Below are 24,545 nucleotides of genomic sequence, written 5' to 3'. Positions count from 1 at the left end.
AGGATATCCATTGCATTGTAGCACATGGGCAGCCACGTGTGGAATTACTTCTAAAGCACCTGAAGGGTTATGGCACTACCAGAAATGCAAAAAATAAATAAAATCCTCAAAAGATTTTGTATTACATAGCATTAATTTCACCCCATAATATATCTGGTACTAGTAAACATAGTGAAATTGACCGTAGCAAATTCCCAATTTGTTTCCCGTTTCCGCCATCTAGTGTTGAATATTTTGACGTTGGCTACGCAATTCCTGCGTAAAATACGTGATAAAAGCGTAGGTCAAATGTGGGAGGGCGCTCTGCGTTTCCTGTACCGCTACATTGTAACTAATCATCAAATTACAATGTAAATCCTAATCGGAACATTATTTTCAAACGCAGAACATATCATTCATGTCATATCCATCACCTGGAATACCGGGTGGCAATTAATCAACGAATACATGGTTTGCGGTCTAAATATCAGGCGCTGTCACATTGACAGCGGTAGGATATCCGGAAGACTTGAGGGAGGTTTGCACGAGCCATTGCGGTGTTGACGTAAGAGCTAAAGCCTTTTCAACCGATGTCTAAGGTGCGGTGACATATTTAAATTATATATTTTATTATGAATACCATGCATGCCAATGAATATGTTTCTGAGTTGTGTTAGTTAGTACGTCACTGACAGACTACGGGAATATGTAAAGTATTATGTATGTGGCTATATGATAAGTGTATGATAATAAGGGTAACGTGCAATCTATGTATTATGTCTAGTGTGTAATGTACAGTGTCTATTTTGTATACAGCAGTGCTGTGTGTCTAAGACAATTTGGTTAATTCTGTCCTATCCCATCTATGTATGTTATGATAGCTATATGTCAGGTTTTTGGTCCCAGTCGATCAGTGTTAAGGCATTGTCATCATGCTTGTTCAATACCTTGAATCACAAAACATATTTTTCTGAAACTCTGCTATCATTATCTCTGTGTCTCTGTGGCTTTAGAGTTGATGGTGATAATGATTAGTGTTCTGTATTGGGAAGATGATCATGAGATGACTACTCAATCAGTAATGTACCTGTTTCTCATCCATTATTCATTGCATTCTACCAGGACCCTCCTCCAAGGTGACATACATCCAATCACAGACTAGCATGGGAGAAGATGGACATTCCAACTGCCAATCAGAGCTACGGACATGGCGGGCAGCCCGGGGTGTGTCATAATGGCTGGTCAGCAACCACACCCCCGACCGGTCTTGGATGTACCACTGCCCAAGGACTCTCCAGTGACCCTCTACCCAGCTTACAGGGTCTGAACCTGGGCCCAGCCTCACACCAGAATCTCTCTAATAACATCCCTCAATCCATGGTTCAGTTACAGTACTCACACCAGGGCTGTCTCAGCAGTCTTCCTATGCCCCCATTTAGGAACCAATCACCTTCAACTCTGATACCATGCCTGAATCAAGAGCCTCACATACCACATGTAGACATGGGTCCTTATATTTCCTACAACATCCCTCCACCATCAACACTCCTCCCTCTGAAACAAGGACCGCCAGCTAGCCGGCCTCCATCCACGATACCGTCTTCAAACCAGGGTCCCCAGAATACTGTCTCTCCTCCAGTCTCTTCCTCTCCTCCATATCCTCCATATCCGTATGCAAACCAAGGCTTTGTGAATGGCCCCCCGGTGACGTTGACAAGTCCAAACCAAGGCTTTGTGAATGGCCCTCCGGTGACGTTGACAAGTCCAAACCAAGGCTTTGTGAATGGCCCTCCGGTGACGTTGACAAGTCCAAACCAAGGCTCTGTGAATGGCCCTCCGGTGACGTTGACAAGTCCAAACCAAGGCTTTGTGAATGGCCCTCCGGTGACGTTGACAAGTCCAAACCAAGGCTCTGTGAATGGCCCTCCGGTGACGTTGACAAGTCCAAACCAAGGACCTCCCAACAGCAGTTTTTCATCCATGTCACCATGTGGGAGCCAGGGCCAACAGTGTTCACACCCGTATCCTCCACAACTCACCTCACCAGTCCAGCAGCAACCTCAATGGGCCCTGCCTCAGCAACACTATAGTCACAGTGGTAAGCTATACACTAACACACAACAGAGTCACAGTGGTAAGCTACACACTAACACACAAACAGAGTCACAGTGGTAAGCTATACACTAACACGCAAACAGAGTCACAGTGGTAAGCTACGTGGAGCACCCTAACACCCGGCACAGGGAGCACCCCCCGAGTCACAGTGGTAAGCTACACACTAACACACAAACAGAGTCACAGTGGTAAGCACCCCCCCGGCCGTGGAGCACACTAACACACAAACAGAGTCACAGTGGTAAGCTACACACCCCGGTCACAGGGGCACACAACACACCGAGTCACAGTGGTAAGCTACACACAAACAGAGTCATAGTGGTAAGCTATACACTAACACGCAAACAAGAGTCAGGTGCAGGCAGTAAAAATCGGACACATTTTTCCTATAATATATGTGAATAATTGTGTTGTAGTATGTTGTTCTTGACTCCTCTCTGTCTCTCAGGTGTAATGTACAAGCCTGGTACCATCTCGCATCCTGTACAGGAGGGTACCACCATGCAACCGGTAACAAAACAGACCATATTAACAACAACATGTAGTAACAGACGCTCACATCATTAGTGTGTCATTATTACTGATTATAAACTGGGTGGTTCAAACCCTGAATTCTGATTGGCTGACAGTCGTGATATATCAGACCGTATACCACGGGTATGGCAATTTTTTTTTTTTTTACTGTTCTAATTACATTGGTAACCAGTTTATAATAGCAATAAGGCACCTATGGCCAATATACCACGGCTAAGGGCTGTATCCAGGCACTCCGCGTTGCATCGTGCTTAAGAACGGTCCTTAGCCGTGGTATACTGGCCATATACCCCCCCCCCCCCCCCCCCCCCCCCCCCGGGCCTTATTGCTTAATTATAATGGTGTCTCTTTCTGTGTGTCCGTGTCCAGTCCTGTCCATCTCCGGGGGACAGTGGGGTGTCCGGCCCCAGCTCACTTATCTCAGAGTCTCGCTATGGGCTACACCCTCAGCTTCTACCCAGCGCTGTAAGTCTCCCTCCTCTTCCTCTAGACGTCATCCTCCTCTCTCGCTATGTTTCTCCCACTGAAGTGACTGCACAACTGCTTTTCTATCTCTTTCTCTTCTCTCTCTCTCTTTCTCTCCTTCTCTTCTCTTTCTTTCTTTCTTTCTTTCTTTCTTTCTCTCCTCTTCTCTCTTTCTCTCCTCTTCTCTTTCTCTTCTCTTCTCTCTTTCTCTTCTCTCTCATCCCTCTCTCCTCTCTTTCTCTTTCTCTCTCTATTTGTCTTATCTCTCTGTCCTTTCTCTTTCTCTGCTTTCTCTTTCTCTCCTCTCACTTTCTCTCACTTTCTCTCCTCTCTCTCTCCTCTCTCAATTCAATTTCATTTTAAGGGCTTTATTGGCATGGGAAACATATGTTAACATTGCCAAAGCAAGTGAAGTAGACAATAAACAAAAGTGAAATAAACAATAGAAATGAACAGTAAACATTACAAGTTCCAAAAGAATAAGGACATTTCAAATGTCATATTATGTCTATATACAGTGTTGTAACAATGTGCAAATGGTTAAAGTACAAAAGGGAAAATAAATATAGGTTGTATTTACAATGGTGTTTGTTCTTCACTGGTTGCTGCTGTGATGGCACACTGTGGTATTTCACCCAGTAGATATGGGAGTTTATCAAAATTGGGTTTGTTTTCAAATTCTTTGTGGATCTGTGTAATCTGAGGGAAATATGTGTCTCTAATATGGTCATACATTTGGCAGGAGGTGGGCACATAGCCTGTCTTCTCTTGAGAGCCAGATCTGCCTTTGGCGGCCTTTCTCAATAGCAAGGCTATGCTCACTGAGTCTGTACATAGTCAAAGCTTTCCTTCATTTTGGGTCAGTCACAGTGGTCAGGTATTTTGCCACTGTGTACTCTCTGTTTAGGGCCAAATAGCATTCTAGTTTGCTCTGTTTTTTTGTTAATTCTTTCCAATGTGTCAAGTAATTATCTTTTTGTTTTCTCATGATTTGGTTGGGTCTAATTGTGTTGCTGTCCTGGGGCTCTGTGGGGTGTGTTTGTGTTTTGTGAACAGAGCCCCAGGACCAGCTTGCTTAGGGGACTCTTCTCCAGGTTCATCTCTCTGTAGGTGATGGCTTTGTTATGGAAGGTTTGGGAATAGCTTCCTTTTAGGTGGTTGTAGAATCTAACGGCTCTTTTCTGGATTTTGATAATAAGTGTGTATCGGCCTAATTCTGCTCTGCATGCATTATTTGGTGTTTTACGTTGTACACGGAGGAAATTTTAGCAGAATTCTGCATGCGGAGTCTTAATTTGTACCATTTAGTGAATTTTTGGTTGGTGAGCGGACCGCAGACCTCACAACCATAAAGGGCAATGGGTTCTATAACTGATTCAAGTATTTCTTTGACAGATCCAAATTGGTATGTCAAATTTTATGTTCCTTTTGATGGCATAGAAGGCCCTTCTTGTCTTGTCTCTCAGATCGTTCACAGCTTTGTGGAAGTTACCCGTGGCACTGATGTTTAGGCCGAGGTAGGTATCGTTTTCTGTGTGCTCTAGTGCAACGGTGTCTAGATGTGATTTGTATTTGTGGTCCTGGCGACTGAACCTTTTTTGGAACACCATTATTTTTGTCTTACTGAGATTTACTGTCAGGGCCCAGGTCTGACAGAATCTGTGCAGAAGATCTAGGTGCTGCTTTAGGCCCTCCTTGGTTGGTGACGCCTCAGATCATCAGCAAACAGTAGACATTTGACTTCAGATTCTATTACGGTGAGGCCGGGTGCAGCAGACTGTTCTTGTGCCCTCATCAATTCGTTGATATATATCAACGGTGCGGCAGGTAGCCTAGTGGTTAGAGCGTTGGACTAGTAACCGCAAGGTTCTAAGATCGAATCCCCGAGCTGACAAGGTAAAAGAAATCTGTCGTTCTGCCCCTGAACAAGGCAGTTAACCCACTGTTCCTAGGCCGTCATTGTAAAATAAGAATTTGTTCTTAACTGACTTGCCTAGTTAAATAAAGGTCAAATAAAATATATGTTGAAGAGGGTGGGGCTTAAGCTGCATCCCTGTCTCATCCCATGGCCATGTGGAAAGAAATGTGTGTGTTTTTGCTAATTTTAACCACGCACTTTTTTTTGTGTACATGGATTTTATGTCGTATGTTTTTTCTCCAACACCACTTTCCATCAATTTGCCAAATTGAGTCAAAAGCTTTTTTGAAATCAACGAAGCATGAGAAGACTTTGCCTTTGTTCTGGTTTGTTTGTGAATTAGGGTGTTCAGGGTGAATACGTGGTCTGTCTTACGGTAATTTGGTAAAAAGCCAATTTGACATTTGCTCAGTGTGTTGTTTTCACTGAGGAAATGGACTAGTTGCTAATGACCCATCTCTCTTTCTCTCTTTCTGTCTCTCTTTCTCTCCTCTCCTCTCTTTCTGTCTCTCTTTCTCTCCTCTCTCTCCTCTCTTTCTCCATCTCTCCTCTCTTTCTCTCCTCTCTCTTTCTGTCACAGGTGCGTGTGATGGAGGAGGACAGGACAGCGTGGGAGGGGAAGGTGTTTGTGTCTGAACCCATCTCCTCTCTACCTCCGCTGGCTACCACAGACTGTGTTGTTGAGGACAGAGGTAGGCCTCAGGCAATACAGCAATTCTGTATAATATTGACATAAATAAACATATTTTATAAATAAGACAAAAAAATAGAACATTTTATTGTAGCTATAGTTATAATTATATCAATGTAGCCTATCACCCAGCCCCTGGCCTGCAGGCTTGCTGTGTGTGAGCGTGTACGCTTTGGCAGCAGACCCGGTCTGTGGTTGTCTCTCTCTGTGTCCCTAGGTAACTGCAGTCCTCGGTTCATCCTTTCTACCTCCTACTGCGTTCCGTGTGAGGGCCAGACAGCCCTCCAGAGCCACCTACCCCTGGGGGCCCTAGTCACCCCTCTGGCTAGGTTACACACAGGAGAGGTACTAACCTGTACTATCACAGTTATAGCCTCTTACAGCCTGGTCCCAGATCTAATTGTGCTGTATAGCCAACTACTATAGGCTATAACGACCATATGGTTGTTGTTATGCCATAATAGCGACCATTGGAGTTGGCTGTACAGCACAAACAGATCTGGAAGGGAAAGGGAAAGAGGGATACCTCGCCAGTTGTACAACTGAAATGTGTCTTTTGCATTTAACACTAGAACCGCCTGGCGTTTCAGCCTATCAGTACCCTCTAGAGCTCGTTGTCGGGTGTCTCCTTCAGCATACACATCAGATGCATATCAACCTGCAACATGCAGCAAACAGAAGCACCAACGCTTGATAAATAGTACATAAACTATTGTAAATAATTCATTGCATGAAGAAATACACCAATAAAAATAGACGACAACAATAGTTATTTGTTCAGATAGAGTCAAGGATATGTTTTGTATAATTCTGCAAAGTCATACAACAAAAATCTAGGCCTATAGCCTATTTTAGTTTCCCTTCTGATAAAAACATGACGGTGTAATCCATTCGATCAACTTGATTTGTAGATTTGATTAGTAATAAGAGTTATAGTGGGGCGGCAGGGTGGCCTAGTGGTTAGAGCGTTGGGCTAGTAAACTGAAATGTTGCAAGTTCAAATCCCCGAGCTGACAAGGTAAAGATCTGTTGTTCTACCCTTGAACAAGGCAGTTAACCCACTGTTCCCCGGTAGGTCGTCATTGTAAATAAGAATTTGTTGTTAACTGACTTGCCTAGTTAAATAAAGGTAATTAGTAATTCATACCGTCCAGTTACAGCTTCTTTTGACAAAGTAGAAACAGAAAAATATAATGATAATAATATAACCAGCCAGGTCACAGGTCAAATGATTGACTGTATTCCTGCACCAGTGCATGAACAATTGTAAAGGATGAATTGCATAAATAAACAGCATATTTTAAGTTTATTATGTTACTAGTTTTTGCTTTGTTGCCAGAGCAATGCTGCTGCGCAAGTGGTCATGTGCTGAACGCAGGGACAGTGGGGTGGTCATGTGCTGAATGCAGGGACAGTGGAGTGGTCATGTGATGAATGCAGGGACAGTGGCGTGGTCATGTGCTGAACGCAGGGACAGTGGGGTGGTCATGTGCTGAATGCAGGGACAGTGGATTGGTCATGTGCTGAACGCAGGTACAGTGGAGTGGTCATGTGATGAATGTATGGACAGTGGCGTGGTCATGTACTGAATGCAGGGACAGTGGGGTGGTCATGTCCTGAATGCAGGGACAGTGGAGTGGTCATGTGATGAATGTATGGACAGTGGCGTGGTCATGTACTGAATGCAGGGACAGTGGGGTGGTCATGTGCTGAATGCAGGGACAGTGGAGTGGTCATGTGCTGAATGCAGGGACAGTGGAGTGGTGATGTGATGAATGTATGGACAGTGGTGTGGTCATGTCCTGAATGCAGGGACAGTGGGGTGGTCATGTCCTGAATGCAGGGACAGTGGGGTGGTCATGTGATGAATGTATGGACAGTGGAGTGGTCATGTGATGAATGTATGGACAGTGGCGTGGTCATGTGCTGAATGCAGGGACAGTGGCGTGGTCATGTGCTGAATGCAGGGACAGTGGAGTGGTCATGTGCTGAATGCAGGGACAGTGGAGTGGTCATGTGATGAATGTATGGACAGTGGCGTGGTCATGTACTGAATGCAGGGACAGTGGGGTGGTCATGTGCTGAATGCAGGGACAGTGGAGTGGTCATGTGATGAATGTATGGACAGTGGCGTGGTCATGTGCTAAACACATGGACAGCACAGATATTCTTGAAAAAGTGACATTTGGAAATAGAGCTGCACCTCTTGAATTATGGGAGTTATTTGACAAAGGGAAGTGACTTAGGAACTGCGGAATCTGCTCTTTCAGATACTATATAGAAATCTCAATGTTTTTCCTGCATCTGACTCTGAAGGAGGATTTGATGAAGTGATTGTCTTTTCCCTGCATCTGTAAATTACAAGATGCGCCCATCTCTTCATGTACAATTTGACAACTGTTAGGCCTAATATTGTCACTCATCAGATTATTGTCAATTTAATCTTGTCTACCTCTTATAATCTGTTTTTTTAGGTGTAGTTTGGATGGGCCGGCTGTGCAGGCGGACTGGCATCGTTTGTTTCCCACTCATCAAGTTTGATAGAGTCAAGGATGTTTATCATTATTCTAAAAGCCTGCTCTAACACATATCGTGTTTTCATTTCCCTTACAATACATGTGATCAGTAATATAGTTCTAGTAAATAAAACGGTCCCATAACAGCTGATTTTTACAAAGTAAAGCGTAAAGAGAAAGGTATCAACCCCCAAGGCGTGCGGTCAAATGATTTGCTGCTGATAAATAGGCATAACACAAACTCCTCATTACACTATTGTCTTTCTAAATGACATCAACCTCTTCACCCTCCTCATCATCAGTTAGGCTTCATTTAAATGACATCAACCTCTTCACCTTCCTCATCATCAGTTAGGCTGGGTACCAACGTCCTACAGCACATTGTCTTGGTGGATTATAATTAATAGGTGTGAAAAAAAACAGGTAAAAAGGCTCTAAATACTTTTCTGTTTGTGATTTCAACATTCTGACAAATGAGTAGTGGGAAATATATATTTACTTACATAGTGTTAACCCAACCCCTCTGAATCAGAGAGTGGCACCAGGCTAGTCTCATGACAAATACAAATACATTAAATACAAGAAAGGGCTGGTGGGAACTATTGATAACAAAATAAGAGTTAAGCCATCACTATATTTAGAATAGAGAACCACTAGAGTCTGTCTGGCTTGTGAATCCTGTTCCTTTCCCTGGTTGTGTTGTGCTCTCCAGCGCCCCCTGTCTGTGTGTATGGAGGCAGACACTGTAAAGGGCTGTGGGGAGTGTGGGGCTTACATGTGTTCAGCTATGGGATGGCAGGACTGTGGACAGAGATTCTACTGCCCATTCTGTGGGAAACTCCGTGAAGGTAAGATACATTTATCCTGCTCAATGTCTTCTGTTCTCTTCTCAGCCTGGAACACAGCACTTGTTGTCTCCATCTCTTTCTCTCTCCCTGCCCTTTCTCTTATTCTCCTTTACATAACTCATGTTCCCTTTGTTTCTGTCCATCTTTACTCTCTCTCTCCCTCCTAATCGTTATCCTTTTACTCGCTCTCCCTCCCTCCCCTGTCTCTCTCGCTCTCTCTCTCTCCCCTGTCTCTCTCGCTCTCTCTCTCCCCCTGTCTCTCCCCCTGTCTCTCAGTTGGATGGCAGCATTACCAGCCAACACAGGGAGTAGAGGGGAACAGAGTGGACAGAGAGCAGAGACCTGAGCTCAGTCTGGGCTCCTATGAGATACTGGACAGTCAACAGGATGTGCCTGCTGCTGTATTGCTCCTGGCTGTGGATGTGTCTGCTGCAGCACTGAGAGGAGGAAACCTGGAGCTCATCAGTCAGCAGCTACGTTCTCTACTCACATCACTAAATAGGTAAAACCACACACACCACACACACACACACACACACACACACACACACACACACACACACACACACACACACACATCATACTTAGTGAGATCCCTCTTGGTTTAAGGGAGGAAGGTGCGTTCCAATCAGATGTCCGTGTGGGGTTGATGACCTATGATAGCCGAATCCACCTCTATGACCTCAGCCCTGCCCTGTCCCGCCCACACATGCTGGTCGTCACGGAGACAGAGGACCTGCAGCTTCCTGTGCGGGAGGGGCTTCTGGTGCCACTCAAAGACTGCATAGACAGTATCAACAGGTAGGTTCAACACTTTAAAAAAAAAAGGGAAAAAAAGTGCTATCTAGAACCTTCGGCTGTCCCCATATGAGAACCCTTTGAAGAACCCTTTTTGGTTCTAGGTAGAACGCTCTCTGGTTCCAGGTAGAACCCTTTTCGGCTCTACATGGAACCCAAAAGGCTTTTACCTGGAACCAAAAAGGGTTCAACCTGGAACCACAAATGGTTCTCCGATGGGGACAGCTGAAGAACCCTTTTGGAACCATTTGTTCTAAGAGTGTACAGTATAGCATGGAGACATAGCTTGGACAGTCAAGTATGTGGGCCTTCCTACTGCGTATACTAGCTAAGCACACTCAGAACAAATCAGCGATTGCCAATAAGTCCAGCCAAAGTGTCAATATAGAATTCTAACCCTGCAGAAAAGTATTAACTTGGCTGTAATACTAGAAAGGCTTCCCTTAATGCACACAATGATTTGTTTAATTGAGTCAACCTTTCCTCTCTGTGTTGTGTAGTGTCCTGCAGCGTATCCCTGTGTTCAGTGCAGAGCTTGAGGAGGCCAGTGGAGTTCTCCTGGAGCTGCCTGTCAAGGCTGGACTGGCCGTTCTACAGGTCAGAACCTCTCTCTAACACACACATACACACACACCAACTCTGAGAGAACTCAGTAGTAGAGATATAACACAGGGCTTCTCTTCTCACCCTGCAGGAGGTGGGTTGTCCTGGCAAGCTGCTGGTCTTCCAAACCGCTCCCTTCACCGAGGGAACACACACACACAACTCCTCTGGCTTCTTCAGCTCCAACAAACCAAAGGTAAAGACACACACACACACACTCATTCAGTAATTTAACCCTTTCTTCTCTCTCTCTCTCTGTTTTGTATCCCAGTCTCTGTTTCAGCCTCCGGACACTGCTGTGTCATTGGCTAAGGAGTGTGTCAGTCAGGGCTGTGGCGTGCACCTGTTTGTGTTCTCCCAGCAGGATGTGGGCGGGGCTTGGCCGGGACACGTTCCTTACCTGACAGGTGGAGAGCTGCACTGCTACCACAGTCTCCAGGTAGCAGAGATTTAGGAATGCACGAATTCTACATGTGGCTAAACAATTGAGATAGAGTAATTAAAAGGAACCCCACTAATTAGACATAAGCATTAACGTATGTATAAACACTGTTCATGGAAAAAATGTTTTATCTAAACACTGCTGCCATTCATTTCTAATGTGGAATGTCATGAAATGACCAAAAGTATGTGGACACCTGCTCGTCAAACATCTCATTCCAAAATCATGTGCATTAATATGGAGTTGGTCTCCCCCATTTGCTGCTATAACAGCCTCCACTCTTCTGGGAAGGCTTTCCACTAGATGTTGGAACATTGCTGCAGGGACTTGCTTCCATTGAGCCACAAGAGCATTAGTGAGGTCTGGCACTGATGTTGGGGGATTAGGTCTGGCTCACAGTCGGCGTTCCAATTCGTTCCACACTGATCTCGACAAACCATTTCAATATGGACCTCACTTTGTGCACGGAGGCATTGTCTTGCTGAAACAGGAAAGGGCCTTCCCCAAACTGATTCCACAAAGTTGGAAGCACAGCATTGTCTAGAATGTCGTTGTATGCTGTAGCGTTAAGATTTCCCTTCACTGGAACTAAGGGGCCTGAACCATGAAAAACAGCCCCAGACCATTAGTCCTCCTCCACCAAACTTTACAGTTGGCACTATGCATTTGGGCAGGTAGCGTTCTCCTGGCATCCTCCAAACCCAGATTTGTCCGTTGGACTGCCAGATGGTGAAGCGTGATTCATCACTCTAGAGAACTTGTTTCCACAGCTCCAGAGTCCAATGGCAGTGAGCTTTACACCACTCCAGCCGACGCTTGGCATTGCGCATGGTGATCTTAGGCTTGTGTGCGGCTGCTTGGTCATGGAAACTCATTTCATGAAGCTCCCGACGAACAGTTCTTGTGCTGACGTTGCTTCCAGAGACAGTTTGGAACTCAGTAGTGTGTTGCAACCGAGGACAGACATTGTTACGTGCTTCAACACTCGGCGGGTCCCGTTCTGTGATCTTGTGTGGCCTACCACTTCACGGCTGAGCCGTTGTTGCGCTTAGACATTTCCACTTCACAATAACGGCACTTACAGTTGACCGGGGTGGTTCTAGCAGGGCAGAAATTTGACTAACTGACTTGTTGGAAAGGTGGCATCCTATGACGGTGCAAACAAGATAGCTTGCTGACGTCACAGGTCTTGTGAAAGTTAAACATATTTGTAGAATTCTCACAAACGCTTCAGGAAACCGAACAAGTGAACCGAATTTCATATGTGAAAACACCCTTAGTTTGGGGTGCACAATTCTAATAGTCTATTCTAACTAATGTACCAGGGAGAGTTGGACAGGGAGCGTTTCAGCAGTGACCTGAGGAGGACTGTAGAGACAGAGACGGGCTATAGGGCCACACTCAGGGTACACGTCAGTAAAGGTAAGACCAGATCTCTCCTTCCCTCTGTCTCTCTCTCTCTCTCTCTCTCTCTCCTCGTCTCTGTCTGTCTGTCTCTCTCTCTCTCTCTCTCTCTCTCTCTCTACGAAGACAACGTGATGATAGACATGTTCTGACTGATAAAGTTATTGATCTCTGTCCCTCTCTCTCTCCTTCCCTCTGTCTCTCTCTCTCTCTCTCTCTCTCTCTCTTTACGAAGACAACGTGATGATAGACATGTTCTGACTGATAAAGTTATTGATCTCTGTCTCTCTCTCTCTCTCTCTCTCTCTCTCTCTCTCGGAAGACAACGTGATGATAGACATGTTCTGACTGATAAAGTTATTGATCTCTGTCCCTCCAGATCTGCGCGTGTCAGGGTGTTATGGCTCGTTCGTCCCCGGGCCCAACCCCGCCCACGTCGCTATGGCAACCCTTGATTGGCGGACGACACTGGCCGTTGAGTTAACACACAGCAGAGCTCTGGACGAAAAGAGGGGCGTGGTCATACAGGTGGGTGGAGTTTTGCTGTAGAAGCACTTTGTGACAGTTGCTGATCTAAAATAGTCTAGAAAGACAGGTCAGAATACTGTAACATGTAAATAGTCTAGAAAGACAGGTCAGAATACTATAACATGTAAATAGTCTAGAAAGACAGGTCAGAATACTATAACATGTAAATAGTCTAGAAAGACAGGTCATAAGGTGAGAATACTGTAACATGTAAATAGTCTAGAAAGACAGGTCAGAATACTGTAACATGTGAATAGTCTAGAAAGACAGGTCAGAATACTGTAACATGTAAATAGTCTAGAAAGACAGGTCAGAATACTATAACATGTAAATAGTCTAGAAAGACAGGTCAGAATACTATAACATGTAAATAGTCTAGAAAGACAGGTCATAAGGTGAGAATACTGTAACATGTAAATAGTCTAGAAAGACAGGTCAGAATACTGTAACATGTGAATAGTCTAGAAAGACAGGTCAGAATACTGTAACATGTAAATAGTCTAGAAAGACAGGTCAGAATACTGTAACATGTAAATAGTCTAGAAAGACAGGTCATAAGGTGAGAATACTGTAACATGTAAATAGTCTAGAAAGACGGGTCATAAGGTCAGAATACTGTAACATGTAAATAGTCTAGAAAGACGGGTCATAAGGTCAGAATACTGTAACATGTAAATAGTCTAGAAAGACGGGTCATAAGGTCAGAATACTGTAACATGTAAATAGTCTAGAAAGACAGGTCATAAGGTCAGAATACTGTAACATGTAAATAGTCTAGAAAGACAGGTCAGAATACTGTAACATGTAAATAGTATAGAAAGACAGGTCAGAATACTGTAACATGTGAATAGTCTAGAAAGACAGGTCAGAATACTGTAACATGTAAATAGTCTAGAAAGACAGGTCAGAATACTGTAACATGTAAATAGTCTAGAAAGACGGGTCATAAGGTCAGAATACTGTAACATGTAAATAGTCTAGAAAGACAGGTCATAAGGTCAGAATACTGTAACATGTGAATAGTCTAGAATGACAGGTCAGAATACTGTAACATGTAAATAGTCTAGAAAGACAGGTCAGAATACTGTAACATGTAAATAGTCTAGAAAGACAGGTCAGAATACTGTAACATGTAAATAGTCTAGAAAGACAGGTCATAAGGTCAGAATACTGTAACATGTGAATAGTCTAGAAAGACGGGTCATAAGGTCAGAATACTGTAACATGTGAATAGTCTAGAATGACAGGTCAGAATACTGTAACATGTAAATAGTCTAGAAAGACAGGTCATAAGGTCAGAATACTGTAACATGTAATTGGTCTAGAAAGACAGGTAAGAATACTGTAACATGTGAATAGTCTAGAAAGACAGGTCATAAGGTCAGAATACTGTAACATGTAATTGGTCTAGAAAGACAGGTAAGAATACTGTAACATGTGAATAGTCTAGAAAGACAGGTCATAAGGTCAGAATACTGTAACATGTAATTGGTCTAGAAAGGCAGGTCAGAATACTGTAACTTGTAATTGTATTTGTCAACACTGTTGTATTATGTCTTTGACAAGCTATGAAGCTTTACTACATGTTGATGATACTGTTACCCTTTCATTCTCTCCTAAGACCATCCTGTCGTACACCAGCCAGCAGGGAGAGAGGAGGACCAGGGTCCACAGTCTGTCTCTGTGCTGCTCACACCACCTACTGGACACCTTCTGTAACTGCCAGGCCCAGACCCTGCTCACCTTCTACTGCAAGAAGAGTAAGATCACTCACTGACTAACCCTAACCTTAACCCTAACCTTAACCTTCTACTGGAAGAAGAGTAAGATCACTCACTGACTAACCCTAACCTTAACCCTAACCTTAACCCTAACCTTCTACTGGAAGAAGAGTAAGATCACTCACTGACTAACCCTAACCTTAACCCTAACCTTAACCTTAACCCTAACCTTAACCTTCTACTGGAAGAAGAGTAAGATCACTCACTGACTAACCCTAACCTTAACCCTAACCTTAACCTTAACCCTAACTTTAACCTTCTACTGCAAGAAGAGTAAGATCACTCACTGACTAACCCTAACCTTAACCTTAACCCTAACTTTAACCTTCTACTGCAAGAAGCGTAAGATCACTCACTGACTAACCCTAACCTTAACCCTAACCCTAACCTTAACTTTAACCTTCTACTGCAAGAAGAGTAAGATCACTCACTGACTAACCTTAACCTTCTACTGCAAGAAGAGTAAAGGGACATTTCCAGTCTAGAAGACTTACTGTAGGAAATGACTGATTTGACAGCATAGATAAGATTTGTACCCATTGGATAGCGTTAAAGTAGAGGGTCTCTTCTAACCAGTCCTGGCTGGTTCTGTTTTTAACTCTTCATCTATATCAGAAAGTTCTGAGTTAATATATTATGTTTAGGACGCTGCCTGAACTCTGCCCTATATTTCTTCCTGATGGCCAGTCTCTCTGTCTCTCTCTCTGTCTCTCTCTCTCTCTCTCTCTCTCTGTCTCTCTCTCTGTCTCTCTCTCTGTCTCTCTCTCTCTCTCTCTCTCTCTCTGTCTCTCTCTCTGTCTCTCTCTCTCTGTCTCTCTCTCTCTGTCTCTCTCTCTGTCTCTCTCCAGTGTACTGTGCCGTGTTGGAGCGCCCTCTACAGGAGCTGAGAGAGGAACTGCAGACAGAGGTGACAGAGTCTTTGGCCTGCTATAGGAAACACTGCAGCTCGTCCTCTGTGTCCCCGGGACAGGTGAGTGGACATTGGACATCATGGATTTGAATAGCACTTTTCTCCCTGTCAAGAGTTCATGTGGTTGTTAGGTGATTTTCTCTCTGTATGTCTCTCTTTTAGCTGGTCCTTCCCCAGTACCTGAAGACCCTGCCAGTCTACCTCAACAGCCTGAGTTGACTGTGTTTGTCTCTTTGTGTATCTTACTATAGCTCAGAGTTTTCAAAACTAGGGGTCGTGACCCCATATGGGGTCTTGAGAGAAAATGTTGCGTGTTGTTCACAGCACCGGGGTTACGTCAGTAACCTCCTGTAGCCACTAGATACAGTTGTAATGAACAGAGAGGTTTCTCTTCTTCCTAATAATGTGGCTCTATCTTTTGAATGGTTCAAGCTACAAAATATTGTGACCTCATCGCTGAAAGATAGGACTCTCTGGAACACGTATGTTTGTACTGTTTCCCTCCACCATGCCCACAAGCCTCAGTAGAACAGTGGACAAGACGAGGTGCTAAATCAGACTGGGGGAAAAAGAACATCATCAATCATTGTTATATTTTCTACACAGAAGATCCTAGAACATGATTGTTATATTTTCTACACAGAAGATCCTAGAACATGATTGTTATATTTTCTACACAGAAGACCCTAGAACATGATTGTTATATTTTCTACACAGAAGATCCTAGAACATGATTGTTATATTTTCTACACAGAAGATCCTAGAACATGATTGCCTGATGATTTTCTGAACCAACCTTCCAATACCTTTCTGATGTATTTCAGTCACTTTAAACCTTTTTTCACTTAGTGGGTTCGCAAAAATGTTTTGCTATCAAAATGGGGTCACAGGTCTGTAGCTGGTCCTCCCCCAGTACCTGAAGACCCTGCCAGTCTACCTCAACAGCCTGAGTTGACTGTGTGCATCTCTGTGTGTATCTTACTATAGCTGGTCCTTCCCCAGTACCTGAAGACCCTGCCAGTCTACCTCAACAGCCTGAGGAAGAGTGAAGTTCTGCTACCCGGCCTCCGCAGCTCAGTACACCAACGCCTGCAGCTCCGCTGTCAAGTGGTCTCCATGGATACCAAGACCACAGCAGGACACTTCTACCCTCTGCTGCTACCACTGGTAAGGGGTGGGGGTGAGGGTGGGGGGTAGTGATGGGGGTGATGGTGGTGGTGGTGGTGGGGGTGATGGTAGTGCCGTGTCTTTGGCATCATTAAAATGAAGACATGTTTATCAAATAACTCTCTTTAATTATTATTACACGATTAACCTGCTTAATCATGTAACTGTAATTAACTAGGAGGTCGGGGCACCAAGGAAAATATTCAGATTACAAAGTTATAATTTTCCTAATATAACTTTCAGATATTATAGTATCTGATCCATGAGTCCTCTGATTAATGATATGTACGTATGTAGTCATTGTGTTCATCAACTGATCGTCTTTAGTCTGCAGAATTTGGAGTAGAACATTGTTACCTTGAGTAACGTTCAACAAAACTGCCTGCATGTTATCAAATTGCGCGTTCCTGTTTGTAGATAACTCGACAGATTTATCTAGTTTGGAGTGGACTACATCGCATTTAGTTTTGGCTAAATCGAGTTGTTCCTGCAGATGACAATTTTGTTGGAGAGTTTGTGCTCGTTCATCGTCATAAGTATTTGCAATTACTTTTAATTGTTCCGATTTCAAGCGCAGTTCCTCGACTAGCAGAATGTTTAATTTCCTGCTTTTGTCAATAGTTGCTCAGTTCTCTCCACCTGTGCCCTCATGTTAGCCATGTGTTGCACGTGCTTCAGCTGTGCACTGTGGTATTGGCCCGATGCCAACCTTTGATGGCGATACATAAGTGCTAAAGTGGAGAGAACCGTCACAAAGCCTGGGTTTGATGGTTGATTTTGGAGAGCGTTCGCAATTTTGGCTGTTTTTTCGCTAATGGCATAATTAGGGTTGGTATCGCTGCTGAGGTCAGAGATCAATCCTTTTATGGGTGGAGGTTCACTAATTAGCGGAGGAGTGGTGACCACCTCCTTTGGTAGCTTGCACATTATTAGAAATATTTAGAGGAAAAATGTTCCTATTTTTTTCAATTGTTTGGGTTTGGAATTCATTGGAAGCTGCAAAGACAAGTTTAATCTATTTATAGATGTTGACGAACCATCAGTACTGTACCAGTAATGTGGAAGTTGGACGTGAATGAATTTGCAAAAGCAAATTTAATTAATCGATGCCAATGATTAATCCTACCTGGGTAGGCTATCTGGGTATTAAACTTGAATTAACCTGAGAGGTTGCTTCATCCAGGTTAATATGATAAGTTTATAGTGTCTCATTTGATTGAAAGAACATTAAGGTATGTTCAACAATTTAACGTATTAAATTCAATGAGACGATAATCCATACAATCTCCATTGATTGGATATCATAAGTGTAAACAGTAGATCAAATGTTGGGAACACTCCCCACTATGGTACACTTCTCCCTTGGGCCGAAGCCACATGGGATTCCCGCTGGGGCGGGACTTCTGTCAGTACTGGATTACTGAATGGGTTTTGCAAAAACCACATTTTACTGATTGATCAATTTTAATGATAAATCAAACCTGTATAGGCTATTTGGGATTTAAACTTTAATTAACCTGAGAGGTTTTATTCATCTAGGTTAACGTGGAAAAAGTTGACAATGTCTCATTTAGAAAACTTATTTAAAAGATCCACTTGAGAATGTAAATCTGGCAATTTCACTTCTTAGTTCAATTGAATAAGACATCGAAATCCGTCTGGATATCACGAGTAACGACTTGAGTGTCACCTGACTAATTCTTCTTGAAGGAAAGTACTGGTGACACTTCAGAGGTCCTTGATTGCCCACACTGAAATCAAACGGAAGTACCCAGGGCAGGACTTCCGTTCCGCAAGGCGGAGGAATTACAATGTGGCACAAAACAAAATGGCTGTTTTCCCTTTTGTTAGCTTAGCATCTCGAGCAAGCTAATCCTACTTTTTGCATTTTTCAGGCATAACATAGGATTCCCTTGGCAGGGCAAAGGTTTTACTCATAACGTATTATGTTCAAACCCTTTTCGGCGATATTTGACGATGTTTTAACCGGAACTCGCGGCAAACAACGAAATGCGCCGTGGTCTACTCGCGTGGAAACACGAGAGAGACAGACAGATACTTATCGCTGGTCAAGCTAATCTCTACTAAATTTCAATCGGCTGGCTCTTTGTCCTCGCTCGAGAAATTAATAATGACCGAGCCTACACGCGTCTGAAACGCGCGAGGCAGAAATAGCCCTGCGTTTGGCCAAACACTATTTCACAGATAGCTTTATCAGCCCAAATACAGAAGTGTATTCGTTTACGCTACCCACTGACTACATCAGAGAACAACACGGAGGCGGGGAATCTCCAGCACACCCCACCAATAATTCCTGTCTCCAACTCCCATAATGTATATAATAAACTTGGTATATTATGTAATCAGCTTTTCAATTTTATATAGGCTGAATCAAAATGAAAGCGTCATCCTATTTTAGATTCCTCGCATGGGGGCTCCAATATGTCGTGTCTTCTGCATCATTAAACTGAAGACATGTTTATCAAATAACTCTCTTTATTACGCGATTAAACTGATTAATCGTGTAACTGTAATTAACTAGGAGATCGGGGCACCAAGGAAAATATTCAGATTACAAAGTTATAATTTTCCTAATATAACTTTCAGATATTATAATATCTGATCCATGAGTCCTCTGATTAATGATATGTTAGTTTACCTCACACCAGTCTCATTCCAAACGTCTTAAATTGTTGGTTATCTGCACGAATCCTGGCTAACAAGTTGAATCAGCAATACAAAATTGGGTTTAATTATTTATTTACTAACTAAATAATTCACAGAAATGCAAAACAAACAGATATGGTTACAAGGAAATGATAGAAGAATGTGCCCTAGTGGGCTAAACCGGCATGGCGGCTTGTTAAACAAAGAAAGGGGGTTGGGCTTGAATGAAAGAGCGGGAAGACTGAGGAACACAGAAACTGCAGCTATGCCATCGTAAATACATTATCGTATGCATTCTAAATCACCGCCCATTTGGAAAAGGAAAATGCAATAAATATTTACTCTGAGCTGCGCTTCGGTAGGTTGGGCGTAGATGCTGGCCGGGTTGGCCAACAGAGATCTTCCTGTCCTCGGAAGAATGCCACTGGTGGTAAAATGGATACTTGTAGTATCTTCGTCGTGTGTTAGACTGGATCCGTCGTCCGTCCTTTCCTAGCCCACGTCTACAGCGGCCGCTGCTAACTCAATGGCTAGGAAGTATCACTTCTGTAGTGAATAAGTTCAAAGTTCATACCATTCACAACCAAAGCTCACGCCGAGGTTGGCTTAGTTCTGTACTTGACATGTGTGTCCTTTTAACGCAGAGGCTGCAGACCTCACGTACCGGAACTCGTGGTTATCTTTTCGTCAAAGGCTTATATAGTGGAGAGGGAGAAGGGTGTGTTTCATGGTTTATAACCCCTGTCTCTTCACAGGGACGGGCCACTGATTAAGAAGGGCACTTTCCTTATGAAAACCCAATTCTCTCATTTGGAAGCTAAAATTACATTTAATCTTCTAACAAACAGTTTCAATATCAAACATTTAAATTGCACACTAATTCCAAGTGAATTTGATAACTAGAATGTGTGGACTTTCCCAGGTACAGTTTATGTCGTCCTGTCATCAGTCATAATGTCTCAGATGACAACCGAACTGACATCCATACTCATTAAGTTCCAACGCATATTTCCAACTGGTTCTATTACCGAAATATGGTTCCTTTCCCCCCACTTGTTTGATGTTCCCAGACACTCTATATTTAACAAAGGCTATTCAACAGTCCTTCAGTAGGGTCAGAGAGAGAGGGGAAGGGAGAAAGGTATTTATGGGGGGTCATAAACCTTACCCACAGGCCAACGTCATGACAGTAGTGGTGGTGGTGGATGGTGATGGTAGTGGTGGTGGGGGTGATGGTAATGGTGGTGATGGTGGTGGGGGTAATGGTGGTGGGGGTAATGGTGGTGGGGGTGATGGTAGTGATGGTGGTGGGGGTGATGGTAGTGATGGTGATGGTAGTGATGGTGGGGTGGTGGATGGTGATGATGGTGGGGTGGTGATGGGGGTGGGGGTGATGGTGGGGGTGGTGGATGGTGATGGTAGTGATGGTGATGGTAATGGTGGTGGGGTGATGGTGGGGGTGATGGTGATGGTAGTGATGGTGGTGGGGGTGATGGTGGGGGTAGTGATGGGGGTGATGGTAGTGATGGTGGGGGTGGTGGATGGTGATGGGGGTGATGGTAGTGATGGTGGGGGTGGTGGATGGTGATGGTGACGACATCACAATAATTGAGATAGCCACATCAGTTTCTCTATGTATTTCTGTCACAGCTCTCTCCCTCCCTCTCTCACACTGACTCCACTATGTCTCTTCCACCTCCAGCCAGTAGGTGGCAATACCTCCAGTCCTCTCAGCCTAGGGGAGGCTGTTCGCTGCACTGCTGCTAGCCTGGACCATGGAGGTCTCTACCTGGTCCACGGACCCCTGGTTCTGCTACTCTGGGTGGGCCACAACATCGCCAACACCTCCCTGGTCCAACTCTTCAACATCACCTGTCTGTCCACGCTACCCTCTGGAGAGGTGAGAGAGGGAGGGGGGAAGAAGGGAGGATGGGTGAGGGAGAAGGTGAGAGGGGAGACAGTGAGGGAATGTGAAGGATGAGGGCGTGGAAGTGGAATAGATTGTAAATTATTAGTGGAAAGCGGTGAAAGGACCACTGCTGATTTTAAAGTCGATATCTACAGTATTTATAATATGTGTATCTGTGTGTGTCTGTGCAGACGAAGCTGCCTGTGCTGGACAACCCTCTGTCTGTTAGTGTGAGGTCACTCATCAACACCCTGAACTCACAGACACACTATACTCGCAAGGTGAGACTCTGGAAAACTTCCTTCTTGGGGTTGGCATGAACATTCGAGAGAGGAAGTTAAGTAGTTATGACAAAATAACCCCTGACTAATATCTTAGATATGAATGACTGTGTGTGTCTCTCTCTCCCTGCTCCCCTCCCTCTCTCCCCAGCTGCGTGTGGTGAAGCAGGGGGACAGCTGTGAGGAGGCTCTACAGCGCCTCCTGGTAGAAGATAAGAGTCCCAATGGGGGAGCGAGCTACGCTGACTTCCTGTACCACCTCCATGTCAACTCTATACAACTGCTGGTTCGTTAGTTGTAAAATGTTTTGAACTGGAAACGCAAACGTTGGTTTCTTATTGGACAAGTCCAGCTTATCCCTCCCATGTTTCACTCAGCTTTTCTTCTGTTTGGGACCTAATGAACATGACCCTGGTGTTTTCAGCAGGATGGCTAGGGGTTTGTTCAGATCACCTCAACCACATCTGAATGATCGTATCCTTATTTGATGTACAGTATGCAACTGGTTGTTGTACTGGAGGGCATCAGCAAATGGTCATGTCTTATTTGTTTGACTGTTGTATTAATAACTTTTCAAATCAAATAACATGTTATTGGTCACATACACACGGTTAGCAGATGTTATTGGTCACATAGACACGGTTAGCAGATGTTATTGGTCACATAGACACGGTTAGCAGATGTTATTGGTCACATACACACGGTTAGCAGATGTTATTGGTCACATACACACGGTTAGCAGATGTTATTGGTCACATACACACGGTTAGCAGATGTTATTGGTCACATACACACGGTTAGCAGATGTTATTGGTCACATACACACGGTTAGCAGATGTTATTGGTCACATACACACGGTTAGCAGATGTTATTGGTCACATACACACGGTTAGCAGATGTTATTGGTCACATACACACGGTTAGCAGATGTTATTGGTCACATACACACGGTTAGCAGATGTTATTGGTCACATACACACGGTTAGCAGATGTTATTGGTCACATACACACGGTTAGCAGATGTTATTGTGAGTGTAGTGAAATGCTTATGCTTCTAGATCCGACAGTGCAGCAGTATCTAACAGGTAATATCTAACAATTCCACAAAAAAAACGAATATCTAAGAAATTCCACAACAAAACCTAATACACACAATCTAGTAAAGGAATGGGATATATAATATATAATAATAAGTATAACATATATGGATGAGCAGTGACAGAGCGGCTAAGATGCAGTAGACAGTAAAGAATAGATAGTGAAGGATACAGTATACATTATATACATATGAGATGAATAATGTGAGATATGTAAACATGATTAAAGTGGCATTATTAAAGTGACTAGTGATCTAGTGATCCATTTATTAAAGTGGCCAATGATTTCAAGTCTGTATGTAGGCAGCAGCCTCTCTGTGTTAGTGATGGCTGTTTAACAATCTGATTGCCTTGAGATATGTTTGACGTGTTTACGTTAAAGCTGTGTGTGTGTGTATAAACTGTTGACTACTGTTATTTTCTCTGACTGTTAGTAGTGTAGCTGACTGTCAGCATCTCTCATCTGGATGAAGACAGAAGGGTGTACTTGATATGTTCATTTATTCCATGACAACACTCTAATCCCTCCGTGTTGTGTTGTGGTGTGTGTGTGTGTGTGTGTGTGAACGTATGCATATGTACAACCCTCTACTGTACAAACAAATTGCTGAAATAAACATGACTTTTATGCACAGTCATATAAAATGTAATTACATTTAGTAACCTAAATCAGGGTCACACAGAGTGTTTCTTGGTAGTGTTAAACAGTATACATTTACATTTTAGTCATTTAGCAGACGCTCTTATCCAGAGCGATTTACAATAGTGAATGCATACATTTCATGCATTTTTTTTTTTTTTGTACTGGCCCCCCGTGGGAATCGAACCCAGAACCCTGGCGTTGCACACACCATGCTGGCGTTGCAAACACCATGCGCTACCAACTGAGCCACAGGGAAGAAGTGTATACACCTCACACACTTGGATTATGGGATTAAAACAAGAAGACACCTGTACCATGTCAGATATAGAGTTGTATTCAATTTTAAGTTTGTATTCCAGTATTACACTTCATTTCATAGTTTTGATGTCTTCACCAATATTATAAACTGTAGAAATTAGTAAAAATAAAGAAAAACCCTTTAATGAGTAGGTGTGTCTAAACTTTTGACTGGTACTGTACACTGAACAAAAATATAAGTGCAACATGTAAAGTGTTGGTCCCATGTTTCATGAGCTGAAATAAAAGATCCCAAAAATTGCCCATACGTACAAAAAGCTTATGTCTCTCAAATGTTGTACACAAATTTGTTTACATCCCTGCTAGTGAGCATTTCTCTTTTGCCAAGATAATCCATCCACCTGACAGATGTAGCATATCAAGAAGCTGATTAGACAGCATGATCATTACACAGGTGCATCTTGTGCTGGGGACAATAAAAAGCCACTCTAAAATGTGCAGTTTTGTCACACAACACAATGCCACAGATGTCTCAAGTTTTGAGGGAGTGTGCAATTGGCATGCTGACTGCAGGAATGTTCACCAGAGCTGTTGCCAGAGAATTGAATTTTCATTTCTCTAACATAAGCCACCTCCAACGTCGTTTTAGAGAATTTGGCATTAAGTCCAACCAGCCTCACAACCGCAGGCCATGTATATGGTGTCGTGGGTGAGCGATTTGCTGATGTCAACGTTGTGAACAGAGTGCCACATGGTGCCGGTGGGGTTATGGTATGGGCAGGCATAAGCTACGGACAACGAACACAATTGCATTTTATCAATGTCAATTTGAATGCACAGAGATACCATGATGAGATCCTGAGGCCCATTCTCCTGCCATTCATCCGCCGGCCTCACCTCATGTTTCAGCATGATAATGCACAGCCCCATGTCGCAAGGATCTGAACACAATTCCTGGAAGCTGAACATGTCCCAGATCTTCCATGGCCT

At 43.6% G+C, this 24,545-nt stretch overlaps 1 protein-coding gene across 5 annotated transcripts; it reads left to right on the top strand.

The window, feature by feature from the left end:
- The first annotated feature begins 278 nt into the window (after positions 1 to 278).
- si:dkey-13n15.2 (protein transport protein Sec24C) lies at positions 279 to 23,862 on the top strand. Of its 5 annotated transcripts, none has more exons than XM_082961538.1 (20): positions 279 to 578; positions 1,102 to 2,077; positions 2,543 to 2,604; positions 2,998 to 3,093; positions 5,592 to 5,703; positions 5,920 to 6,047; positions 8,931 to 9,066; positions 9,343 to 9,568; positions 9,676 to 9,867; positions 10,365 to 10,461; positions 10,559 to 10,663; positions 10,739 to 10,906; positions 12,235 to 12,331; positions 12,693 to 12,841; positions 14,463 to 14,601; positions 15,471 to 15,592; positions 16,535 to 16,699; positions 21,069 to 21,266; positions 21,467 to 21,556; positions 21,708 to 23,862. In XM_082961538.1, exons 2-20 carry the CDS (start codon positions 1,153 to 1,155, stop codon positions 21,849 to 21,851), a joined length of 3,351 nt encoding a protein of 1,116 aa, XP_082817664.1. In that variant the 5' UTR covers positions 279 to 578; positions 1,102 to 1,152; the 3' UTR covers positions 21,852 to 23,862. The 5 variants fall into 5 exon arrangements, with proteins under 5 accessions (XP_082817664.1, XP_013998822.3, XP_082817665.1 ...); XM_014143347.3 differs by having other exon boundaries at positions 16,520 to 16,699; XM_082961539.1 differs by lacking the exon at positions 10,739 to 10,906 and having other exon boundaries at positions 16,520 to 16,699.
- Positions 23,863 to 24,545: the final 683 nt, after the last annotated feature.

Source organism: Salmo salar, chromosome 15 (genome assembly GCF_965601325.2).
Source record: "Salmo salar chromosome 15, fSalSal1, whole genome shotgun sequence".
Taxonomy (NCBI): Eukaryota; Metazoa; Chordata; class Actinopteri; order Salmoniformes; family Salmonidae; genus Salmo; species Salmo salar.
This window is presented reverse-complemented; position numbering and strand designations above follow the sequence as displayed.

Excerpts from the sequence above, each read along its gene's own strand:
- si:dkey-13n15.2 (XM_014143347.3), top strand. The coding sequence starts at position 1,153 with ATGGACATTCCAACTGCCAATCAGAGCTACGGACATGGCGGGCAGCCC. Across the intron at positions 10,664-10,738 it reads TCAGCTCCAACAAACCAAAG|TCTCTGTTTCAGCCTCCGGA; the intron begins GTAAAGACACAC and ends TTTGTATCCCAG. Across the intron at positions 14,602-15,470 it reads CACCTTCTACTGCAAGAAGA|TGTACTGTGCCGTGTTGGAG; the intron begins GTAAGATCACTC and ends GTCTCTCTCCAG.